The sequence below is a fragment of the Bubalus kerabau genome, chromosome 3 (genome assembly GCF_029407905.1).
Source record: "Bubalus kerabau isolate K-KA32 ecotype Philippines breed swamp buffalo chromosome 3, PCC_UOA_SB_1v2, whole genome shotgun sequence".
NCBI lineage: Eukaryota > Metazoa > Chordata > Mammalia > Artiodactyla > Bovidae > Bubalus > Bubalus kerabau.
The window spans coordinates 40,100,159-40,112,323 of record NC_073626.1 but is presented as its reverse complement, the minus strand read 5'-3'; the positions used below and the strand labels follow the sequence as shown (position 1 = coordinate 40,112,323).

Genomic DNA, 12,165 nt, shown 5'->3' with positions numbered 1-12,165 from the left:
TCACATCCCACTGCTCACTGCCAATCTCAGAGGTAACCGCTGTCCTGAAGTGTGTTAATTTTTTAGTGACTTAGAGATACATATTCTGAAAGAATATATGATTTGTTTTGCATGTTTTTAATGTTTATGTGGTACAATCTTTCTGTATTATTTTAGTGACTTTCTTTTTTGTTCAACATAATTTTGAGGTTTATTTATGTTAATGTGTTGTGGCAATAGTCATTGATTTTCACTGTGTACATTATTCCACTATTTAAATATATTATGATTTATGGACATTTAGGTTGCTTCTGACTTGTTAGTATTACAAACAGTATATACTCAGCATCCTTGTACTTGTGTGCTGATTTTCTCTGAGGTATATACCTACTAATAGAATGACAGGGTATAGATAATGTATGTGCATCTTTGTCTTCACTGGATACTGCTAAGTAGTAATTATATTATCATTTAATTATACATATTTTCTAATTTCTCATTTGACCCTTGAGTTTAAAATGCATTTTAAAAACTTGCAGATATATAAGATTTTTATTACCAGTTTTTAACTTAATTGCTCTCTGGTCAATTAATAATGCCTATTTCTTACTAATTCTTTGTTATCTGTTGAGACATTTGCTTTATAACATAATGTGTGGTCAGAATTTATCCAGGTTTTAGGCAGTTTTTATAAATATTCCACATGTGTTTGAAAATAATTCATCATCTAATTGTTGGTTTCCCATAAATTCTAATCATCGAATCCCATAGATTCCAATGATTTCTAATTATTTTTGCTTTACATATTTTGAGGCCTTGTTTTTAGGTGCATATAGATTAAATAAGAGTTGTTTTATATTTCTGGTAATTTTGTTTTTTGCTGTTGCATAATGATCTTCTTTACCTCTCATAATGCTTTTTCTTCAAAGTTTACATTTCCGTTCAGTGCTTATAGCTATGATTAGCTTTTTAATCAGTTGTATTTACTGGTGTTTTGTTTATATACTTTAAAATTTTTCTCTCTTGTTAATATTTTTAGTATGTCTCTTGGAAACGCCATAATTTTCCAAACAGGATTTTGTTTATTTAGTTTTAATTTTCTGTATTTTAACTACTAAGTTTAGCCTGTTTACATTTATTACCACTAGTGGTATATCTGAACTTACTCCTACCACATTATTATGTTTTTTGTTTACCCTGCTTTTTTCCTCGGCTGTTTTTCACCTTCTAATCTGTCCAGTATTGGTATGAACAGTTTTTGTTTATTCCTTTTATCCTTGTTTACCCCTAAAATTTTAACATGCATTTGGCTTTTCTGAGTCTTACATTAAAATCAGTATGTCCACCACTTACCTGAATAATACAAAGACCATGGGAATCTTTAACTCATTGACTCTCCACCAATTTTCTAAGGTTTTGATCGGTATTTTAGTTACATTTTTTTAATCACTCAAATTAGTTTTAATTTTTACACTTTCATTATTTTCTAATATCCAGGATAATTGTGAACTTCTTATTTAAACTTGTTCTTTTCACTCTTTCTCTTCAGATTTTCAAAAGAAACAACCAGACGATGATTCCACTCCGAGTACAAGTAACAGCCAATCAGATTTGTTTTCTGAAGAGACCACCAGTGACAACAACAATACCTCGATAACCACGCCAGCTCTTAGTCCTAGCCAGCAGCCGCTTCCGACAGAACTGAATGTAACTTCACCAAGTAAAGAGGAGTGTAAGTGCCCAGATCCTGTGAAGTGGTAGAGAAGGCAGCCTAAGAATCATATCATGAGTTTCTTTGTAATGCCTCTCCCAGGAAAAGGCTAGCAGCTCTTTTAATTCAAGATTAAGTGTTAATGTACAGGCCCAAGTCAGCAAGGTAGAGAGTAAGTTTCAGCCTTCCATTGAGCTTAAACTTTTCTAAAAAGAGTGCCTTTTATGTTAACTGTCAGGGTACATGAGATTTTGAACCAGTCTAGGGCAGTTCTCAGCCTTGGTTGTAAATCAGAATCCACTGGGGATTTTTAAAACAATTTTAATCTTCAATACCATTTCCTGAATCTAATTTAATTGGTCTTGAGGGAGGCTCAGTGATATGTTCTTTTTAATTCTTCAGAGACTTCTTAATATGCAGCAAGAATTGAGGAACCACTGGTCTAGGGAACTTACCCTGATTTAGCAACCTTCCATTGAAGCCTTGCCTTTCTCATTAAATAGGCTTTGAATGTTTCTAGGCAGTTAACTGAGATAACACTATATCCTGTATACATAGGATATTTGAAGGGAGGAGGAAGTAATTTCTGTTACTCTTCTATAAGTCCTTAGTGATAGAATACTATTATCACATATATGATGTGGAAGTCCATTGTCCACTTAAGCTTTATAGTGCTATAGCCATTTCCTTTAGAGCACAACTGTAATTGACAGATTTTGTTGAAAATTATAGTGATGTTAATGACAGCCATTTTTACCTTTTAAAAGCTGTAAATAACAGGTTGAAATTTGGTGTTTCAAATTTTCAGAATATCTAGAAATCCTTGGAATATGGTAGGTTAGAATATTCTGTCTTCTAACTTCAGCAGAGAACAAATATTTATCTAAACCTATCATAAACCGTCATACTAGGTAAAATTGAGAATATAAAAGTTAAAAAGGCCATAGTCCCTGTCCTCAAAGGACTTACTGTTTATCAGAGGAAATTAAATATATTTCTTATAATAAATTAGCAGTTCTCAGCTAGGAGTGATTTTGCTCCTCCCCCTCCCCCCAGTGCTGTAAACCTCTGACACTGTGCCCTCCACAGCAAGGAATTATGCAGCCTGACACTTTAGTAATGCCGAAGTTGAGAAACCCCGGTACACAGTTGTGTGCACCCATTTTAATGGTCCTTTTCCATGTGTTAAAGACACGGACTGTTGAAGGAGGGTGTTGATTTACTGGTTTACTGGTTTGAAGACAGACACATGGAGGAAAGTTGCATGGAGTGTGCAGTGTCAAGTGACTCACTCCTTTAGGGCCACTTATGGAAGACAAGGCTGGACAGAGTATAGCCATGCCATAGCGGCTTGAGTGCTCCGTGAAGATGCTTGGATGTTGAGACAGTAGTCATGTTTTTGAGCAAAGGAAGTAATATTACCATAGTTATTCTGAGAAGTAACCTGGCAGGATTGAAAAAGGGAAGGATTATACTAGATAATATTGCATAGAGAGAATTTTTAAATTGTTGTAAACTGTTGAAAGAGGCCTAGGAGAAGGTGAGAAATTATATAAAAAGAGAAGAATAGATGAAAGTGGTAGTGATGATATTGAGACAGTAGGCTTTGTTTTATATTTAAAAATCTGTTTGGGGTTATTGAGAAGCTGTGACCCCTTGTCTCAGAAAAATACACACCATCCATTTATACTCAGTTTTGAATAAAAATTTTTCTAAAGCTCACTCTGACCTTTAGGTTAAGGACTCCTTGACTAAGGCAAGGTTGGAGCTGATCAGGATCTCATTTTATGGAACAGCATTTGATTGGATCCACACATCAGGATCAGGCCAGGATCAAAACAACTTGAGCAGCCTGAGAGCTGCTCTGAGATAACAACAGCTTTTTTTAATTGAGCACTTTTTATGTGCAAGACTTTGTTCTATATGTTTCGTGTATTTTCTCTTTTATTCCTCATGACAGCTCATTGAGGTGTGAATACTCACTATCCCCATTCTATAGATAAGGAAACAAGCACAAAATTATCAAGTAATTTGCTCATGAGTCCCAGTGTCTCAGCAGGTAAGGAATCTGCCTGCAGTGCAGGAGACACAGGAGACATGGGTTTGATCCTTGAGTTGGGAAGACCCCTGGAGGAGGGAATGGCGACCCACTCCAGTACTCTTGTCTGAAAAGTTCTATGGACAGAGGAGCCTGAAGGGCAACAGTCCAGAGGGTCCCAAAGAGTTGGGCATGATTGAGTGACTAAGCACACACACAAAACAAAGTAGTAGAAACCAGAACAGGATCCAAAGTTAGGCATTTGTCTTCAGAACTCATGCTTTTAATCAGTTTATTCATAATATGAAATGTAACTGCCGTAGAGAATAGAAATATTCATGTTGGCAAGCCTGGCGTGCTGCAGTCCATGAAGTCGCAAAGAGTCAGACATGACTTAGTGATCAAACAACATCATGTTGGTAAGATCAGCTCTTTTCTCTGTAATTAAGGTTATGTGGAAACTTAACAGGGTAACCAAAAGTTACTTAATTAATTCATCATGAAAAATCCTTGTAACAGGGATTGGAAATAAAAACACTATATCCATGTGACTATATGACTAAAACATTTTCTCTGGAGTCAGATCTGTTTGGGAAGCAGATCCATAAAAAGGATTTACATAACAAATAGCAAAGTATGGACTCAGAGCAAGTGGGCTTAGATGAAGTGAAATTTTAATTGAGTGAGCCTAATTGTCAGATGACTCTAAGGACATACAGGGAAGGTCTTGTGTTCAGCACAAGATTCCATCTTCATACCCTTTTCCCCCTCCTGTCCCTGGGCTTGGACCTGCCCTGAGCTTGTGAGCCCCTGGGACATAGCACTTACTGTGTTTCTATAACTTGCCATTCTAGTTTTCTGTAGACTGCCACATTTTTTTCTTTTGATATACATAAATACTTTAAGTCTGATGAAGGATGTGTGGCTCTGTCAGGTTGGCCAAAAAGTTAGTTTAGGTTTTTTTTGTCAGATGTTATGGAAAAACATGAATGAACCTTTTGGCCAACCCAAAACGAGTTTCAGATCCATTCTCTTTCTGGAGACATCACTGCTTTAACTGTTTAAGTGAAACTCTCAGAAGCTAATCTCATTTCCCAGTTCTTGTTGGGCTCATTATTATAAATCTTGGCCTTTCAAAGACCTAGAGAAAGGAGATTTGCTAATCTGAGATATAGTGATGACTTAAGTGTTCAACTAGGCAGTCTGAATTGGAGCTCAGGAGAGAGAAGTCAAGGTTGGCTTCATCCCCATGCAGATGATAGGTGAAGCCTTAGGAGTTCAGTGAGATAGCCAAGAGTGAGAAGAAAGAAAAGCAGTGATGCTAGAACTTTGACAGAAACCAGAACAGAGTAAGCAACTGAAGAAGTCAGAGAGGGGGTGAATAATAGTGGGCAAGCCACCAATTCCAGTATTCTGTCCTAGAGAATTCCATGGACTGTATAGTTCATGGGGTCGCAAAGAGTCGGACATGACTGAGTAACTTTCACTTTCAAGGTCATAAAAGCCAAGGAACAAATTTCATTGTATGGTATGGGCTTTGTTAATAATAATGAAAATGTTCACTTGTATTTATGAAGTGTTTGACTGTCTTCTGAGCTCTTTACATACAATTCTCACAATACCCTATAAGGTAGGTGCTTTTATTAATTAACCCTATTTTTAAAGATGAGGCAGTTGCATAGAATGGTTCAGTAACTTCTATCTGAAGTTTAGAGCTCTTGCTTCCCGGTGTAGCTCATGCTCCAACCCACTGATTTGGCTCCAGAGCCTGTGAAACTTTCAAGGCCTGTGCCTTTGAAACCGTGCACCTCAGACTGGAACTTGAACACATGTGCTGGGACTTGAACCCAGCCAAAACCCTGATTGGGATTTGAACCCATGGTCTTTTAATTAGAATCACTCACTCGGCATCTGGACTTAACTGAGGCTCAGGTTCTTTGTGTCTCAGTGCAGAAGGAATTCAGCAAGAGGCAAAGTGATACGCAAGAAGTAGATTTATTAATATAGGATGCTTGTGAGAGAGATGCAGGCAGACAGGTGAGGGAGCTCTGCCTCGAAGGGTAAGTGGGCTACAGTAATATAGTCAAGGGAAAGTGAGGGAGGGGGAAAAGACTGCCTTATTTGAGTAGAGTCAGTCTTATATCACTTGCTCCTCCTTCATATTGGGCAGGAGAGTGTCTGACCTTGTGAGGTCAAACTAGGATTATCATGATGCTTACTCAGATCAATAGGAGTTGTAACATTTTTCTTCTACCTCATGACCTGGTGCATATCTCGTGCTTTTATGTTTAGCGTTATAGTTAAGGAAGCCTGCTTTGTTCCACGACGTTCTTTCTGGTAACTTTCTTGAGTGATCATTAACTCACAATGGTCTCCCTAGGTTTCCCTCTCTAGCTGTAGTCCCCTACTGGGACCCCTACAGCTACCTGTATAACTATCCTATTCTGTTCCTCTCACTTTCAACAATCATAGCATATTGCCTCAACATTGTGAAAACGCTGCTGCTGCTAAGTCGCTTCAGTCGTGTCTGACTCTGTGCGACCCCATGGACTGCAGCCCACCAGGCTTCTCTGTTCATGGGATTCTCCAGGCAAGAACACTGGAGTGGGTTGCCATTTCCCTCTCCAATGCATGAAAGTGGAAAGTGAAAGTGAAGTCGCTTAGTCGTATCCGACTTGTAGCGACCCCATGGACTGCAGCCTACCAGGCTCCTCCATCCATGGGACTCTCCGGGCAACAGTACTGGAGTGGGGTGCCATTGCCTTCTCCTGAAAATGCTGCAGGAAGCTGTAAATTGACAAGAAATACTCAGTTTGGTGATGGTATGATTGGTTATCTAATAAACTCTTTAATAAACTATTTCAGTGGTTTCATTTAGCAGACTTTGCTAAATGACACTTGGTTAAGTGCTGGGTACTGAAATGAGTAAGATTAACGTCTCTGTCCACCAGGAGGTCACTGTTTCAAATATATACGCCTCTTCTTGAGATTCTGACTTGTTCTAGACAGGTGCATAAGAATTTTAGAGTAAAAGGGAGGTAGTAGCAGAAGTAGTGGTTAAGAAGCATGCCATTTGCAAAAGCTTTCACACGTGGGTCTTGCCATCTCACCTAGGTTGAAAACTATGCTAGAGTGAGGAGATGTGTTCCTGGTTTGTGGTTGGGGGTTATGGGGATAAGAAAAGAAAGGTTTGTTAAAGCTCTCAGGGCAGATGCATTTTAAGTCAACAGGAGATAGTTAAAATGATTGCCAAGTACAGTGAGGACTCAGGTGAGAGGAGATAGCCTGATCCATTGACATCTTGCATAGTTCTTCAACTGTGATGTACCTAGGTGGAAGAAGAGGCATCAGAGGATTACGTATATTAATCTTTTAGTATTCTTAAGAGATCAGAATTCCATCTGTTGACCCTTAGCTTCCCCACAGAGTTATGGAGAAGTAAGGTGTGGGAGTTGTTGGAAAATGGGTTTGGAATTCCAAATCCAAGTACAGCCTAATTTGTAAGCTGTACAGTAGTTATGGATCTGTTGTTACTGTGTAGGACCAGAAGTGCCGTGTCTTCTTTCCTAATAATCAAGAGCATGAGTATTGCTTACATCTACTTTCTGCTTCTCACTGTTAAATGAACATAACACGTGGCAAGAGTCTGGGTGCGTTCATACAGTTTTAAAAAGACTGCAGATGAGATAAGAACTCTTGGTTAAGAGTGTATAAAGCAGAGAACAGGGCAGATTTTTGAATTTGTTAAAAGAATTTGTTAAAACTCCTTGACTGAAGGTCAAATAAAACAGGTGTCCAAAAGCTCTAAGTGATATTTTTTGTCTGAGCACACGCGTCTCTTCCTATCCCATCTTATGTGTGTCTGCAGAAGATTCCATGGACCTTTAGCCACTAGGAACATTTTCAAAACACAGTGTAAACAAAATGCTAACAGTGACCAAAAGGACTTGTCATAATACTTAAACGCTATAACAATGGTAATAGGTATCACCAGAGCACTTACAAGTATTAGGCACTGTTCCAGATACTTGTTTGTATTAACCTGCCTCCTGATCATAATACCCTGTAAGGTGGGTCCTGTGACCGTACCTGTTTTGCAAATGTGGAAATGGAGGCCCTGGATGATTCTGTATCTCTCGCCCAAGATCCCAGAGCAGCCTGGCTTGCCAGCTGCCACCGAGTAGCTGCCTCTCTGTGTGATGATTTGTAGTAGAAAGGACTACAGAGGACAGTGTTGCACACTTGAATAAAATTACATTTATTTCTTAATGCTTTTGCTACTACCTAATTATTTTTCTGCCAATTTCCAGGTTTTCCATTGAGGTGCTGAATTGTGGTTTGTACTTGTTTCTTGAGCCAACTTTTGAAGAAAGAGAAGATAATGTCAGGTTGTGGGGTTGAACATTGGAGCTAGTTGTTAAAGCCATCAGGGTGGTTGCATGGTAGGGAGTTCTGCTCTCTAGAGGATACTGTTAATGTCCGCAACCCCCTGCTGCCTCTTCCCCCACTGTTCTTCTAGGTGGGTCACAGTTGAAGGTGTTAATGGATCAGGCTGTCTACTCTCACCTGGGTCTTCACTGTACTTGACAATCACTTTCACTATCTTATCTTGAGTTGCAATGCATCTGCCCTGACAGCTTTAACAAGATGGGCAGCTGACTGGTCACCTCAAGTGAGAGTCTCACAAGATTGGACTTAAAAGATTTTTTAGAAGACATTTTTCTCTATTTCTCCTATAAATTAGGTTTTCTGTTGTTATTCTCTTAAATGGCCTGGACATCCCTACTCGTGACCTGTTTGGGAGCCTTACGATGTACATACCTATTTAGCTAGGGTTTGTGGGGGTTTTTGTTTGGGGGAAGGGGAGGTTGGCCAGTCCCACTGCATAGTGGATGGAAGTTCAGGTGTTGGTAGAGAGCTGGCTTGTCTGTTTCTTTCTAGGCAGGAGAGGAAGGGAACTGACCTTTGCTACTAGGGAAGGGCAATGGCAAGAAATGGACTTGTTCTTAAATATTCTGACGTTCTAATCTAACAGAGAGGGCCCTCCTCATACAGAACACTTTCTGAACTCTTATACTAAGAGATAAACAGCAACCCATACATGCAAAAAGTTATAGTTTATAAGAGAAGTTGGCAAACTGTAACCCACAGGCCAAATTGGCCCATCACCTGTTTTTGTATGTTCCATGAGCTACGAGTGATTTTAAATGAAAAAGATCAAGAGAACAGTAATTTTACAACACGTGAAAATTATATGAAATTCAAATTCCGATGTTCTTAAATACATTTTTAATGGAACACAGCCATGCTCATTCATTTATGTATTGCCTGTTGCCGCTTCTGCGTTTTAACAGCAGAATTGGGTAGTTACTACAGAGACCCAGTGGTCCCTTGCAGAGAAAGTCCGTCAACCCCTGTATTACAGAGCCCTTTGACAAACATTTTTCTGGGACTGTCCTGACGGTGCAATATAGGCAGGGCACATCGTCTCTTCCTTATTCTCCAGACGAGGAAAAGGTTTGAATGGTGACCTGCCTTGAGTCACATGACAGGGCTAGAAGTCAGCTCTGGGCCTTTTTAAATTATCCATAGTGCTGAAATATTTTTTCCCTGTTTTTCTCTACTACATATTAATATACACAAGAGATGATTTTGTTGTAACCAAAAGAAAGTATACAGAAAAAGTGAGAACTGTACTAACCTGAATGTTAGTGAAGACTTCTAATGAATAAAGCCTCATTTCCGAGTGCTGGCTGGATTTTCCTTTAATGTAACAGTGATTCCCAAAATAGAAATTTGAGAGCATTCTTTATCTGTGGTTAAATTAATTTTGTTAAACAAAGAGATTTCTGTTGTTTCCTTGGAAACTGGTTCCTGGTCATAGCCTAGCTTCCCCAGGCATTTAAAAAATAAAATGGTGGTGCGTTTTAACAGATTTCCTTGCTAAACTGCCTTTGGGTCTTTGAACGTGCATAGGGCTTCATTGGCTGCTAGTCTTGATTCCTGTCTGACAAAGCAGTCCCTTGGAAAATTAATAATCACTGCCACTGAGTGGCTGAACTTTTTGTCTGTTTTTACCAATTAAATTTCTAATTATTGCTAAGTAAAGCTAGTTTCTCTTTTCAGACTATGCCTACTTGAAGACCGGATAGTGTGTAAAACCAGCTGACTTATTCTAGTAGAACATTTAGAAAATATTACCTATTAAAAAATATTTTATGACTTCCTGCTGGGCTGGTTTTAAGTGAAATATGGTGAGGAGATTTATTTACAGTTCTCTCTGTATGTGTCTTTCCCTTCCCTTTTCTCTAATGAAGCTTGGAGCATCAGGCCATTTATCAGAGATAATTATACAACAGATGGAGCTTTTCTGATATATAATAGTCTCAAAGTGGGAAATTCTTTCCCATAATGAAGAATGCTGAAAATTTAAATGTCTCTTTTGATTTTAATTTAAAGGTATTTTTTTCCAGTGCATTTATTTATCTTGAAGCTGATTCTATAAAACATGCTGTTTTTATTAGGGCTGTGTTCTAAAAAGATTGATACTTTGCAGTACAGTCTGATAATCTACAGTTATATGCTGTATTGAATTGAATGGTTGTAAGTCACTAGGAATCAATGTATGGGATCATTAAGTGAATCCTGGTCAAAATGCAGAAAGACTTGAGCAGTTTAGCAGTGTTTTCTTAATGGAAATTATTTCTATCCCACAATGTTAGCTGGATCAGAACTTGTTCAGGCACTTTAGTGTCATCTGGCTGTTTTTGTAGTCTAAAAATAGAGTCAAAATTAAAGCAAAACCAGGACTTTTAAATTGCTTATTTGCTGGCCACTTTGTTGTCTTAAGTTTTAATTTCATTTTTTTAATATACAAGTAAAGCAAAGACAGGTTTATGTAGAATAGAAGGTGAAAATACTCATTTAATACCTTCACCCCTTCTCCCCGCCTCAAATTCCCACTCTTTGAAGAGTATATTTATTTACACTGTGTATTTATTTTCGATTATATATTCTTTTTATATGCAGTTGTATACATGTACATAAATACAAGGTTTTCTTTATACAAATGAGAACATACTATACATATTGTTTTGTAACTTGCTTTCTTACTTAACAATATAATAAGAAATCTTTCCAGGTCAGCCCAATTCTTTTCAAACTGCTGTGTAGTATTTATTCTCTATTATTATTATTTCCTCTTTTTTTTAGATTATTTCTGATATTTTACTATTATAAACCAGGTGATGCAGGTTTCTTGTAGATATTATTTATCAGGTTAAGAAACTTATTTGTAGTGTGCTAATTTTTTTAACTCAGAAATATTGAATTTTAGAAAATGCTTTTTCCACATCTATTAAGATGATCATATAGATTTCTCCTTTAATATGTAATCCCTCAATTTAATAAACTTCCAGTGTTAAACCACCTTTGCATTCCTTAGATAAGCTCTCTCAGGTCTTTCAGTACTGATGAATTCAAAATGCTAATTTTATTTTATATTTTGTACTGAAAGGTTGTTGTTGAATCACGCGAATACACCGGGATTCTTGGCCCCCGGAGGAGAAGAATTCAATCCGGGGCCAGAGACGAGGCTTGATTGCTCAGAGCTTTTGTGTAATAAAGTTTTATTAAAGTATAAAGGAGACAGAGAAAGCTTCTGACATTAGGCATCAGAAGGGGACAGAAAGAGTACCCCCCTGCTAGTCTTCAGCTGGATGTTATATAGTCACTAGCAGTCTGTTAATGAAAGAAAGGAATGTCTTAAAATTCAGAATGGCACCAGGCCCCTGGCCCATAAGATGCATTTTGGGATAATCTTGGCACCAAATGGTTTATCCTGGGCCATAAAATGATTAACTTGAATCTTAAAAAAGGGCAGACCACCATACAAATAGTTTCATTTACATAGATTAGGGGAACAATATCTGAGTATAACATACTGGTTTGTCAAGTAGGTTCTGGGCCAAGAGGCGGAACCTACTTGGAAACAGAGTTTGGGGTAAAGGCATAGTACATTAGCATAGCTTAAGACAAACATTTCCATAAGAAAAAGGCATTGGTTATCTCTAGGCTCAAGAATAGCTAACTTCAGGCGAAACCAGGTGTCATTATGGCAACACAGTATTTTAAGAGAAACCTCCCTTTAAATTTGTATAGAGAAGGAAAAAATATTGCTAGTTTGTTTCCTCCTGCTGCTTAAGAGAGATAAAAATGTCTGACACTTGCAGGCTATTTCTTCCATTTGGAGACCCCTCTCTCCTTGGGGACCCCTAGATTTCCTATCAACCTGCCTAGGAAATGACTCTCTCAGTACCTTTTTAATAAGTGAGTTACTTTTGTGTATGTGTGTGCTTATATATGGTGGGCATGCTATTCTTGTCTAGGTATTAGTTGCATTAATCTCACAGAAAGTTTTTCATCTTTTCCTGTGCCC

The 12,165-nt window shown here is 38.0% G+C and overlaps 1 protein-coding gene across 6 annotated transcripts in view; it reads left to right on the top strand.

Annotated features, from left to right (window-relative positions):
- Positions 1 to 12,165, top strand: part of ZFAND3 (zinc finger AN1-type containing 3) — a 327,274-nt gene that overhangs the window by 249,403 nt on the left and 65,706 nt on the right. For all 6 annotated transcript variants that reach the window (XM_055571518.1, XM_055571516.1, XM_055571521.1 and 3 more), the window contains exon 3: positions 1,529 to 1,711. In XM_055571518.1, coding sequence (XP_055427493.1) covers positions 1,529 to 1,711 — 183 coding nt within the window. The remainder of the gene's footprint in view (positions 1 to 1,528; positions 1,712 to 12,165) is intronic.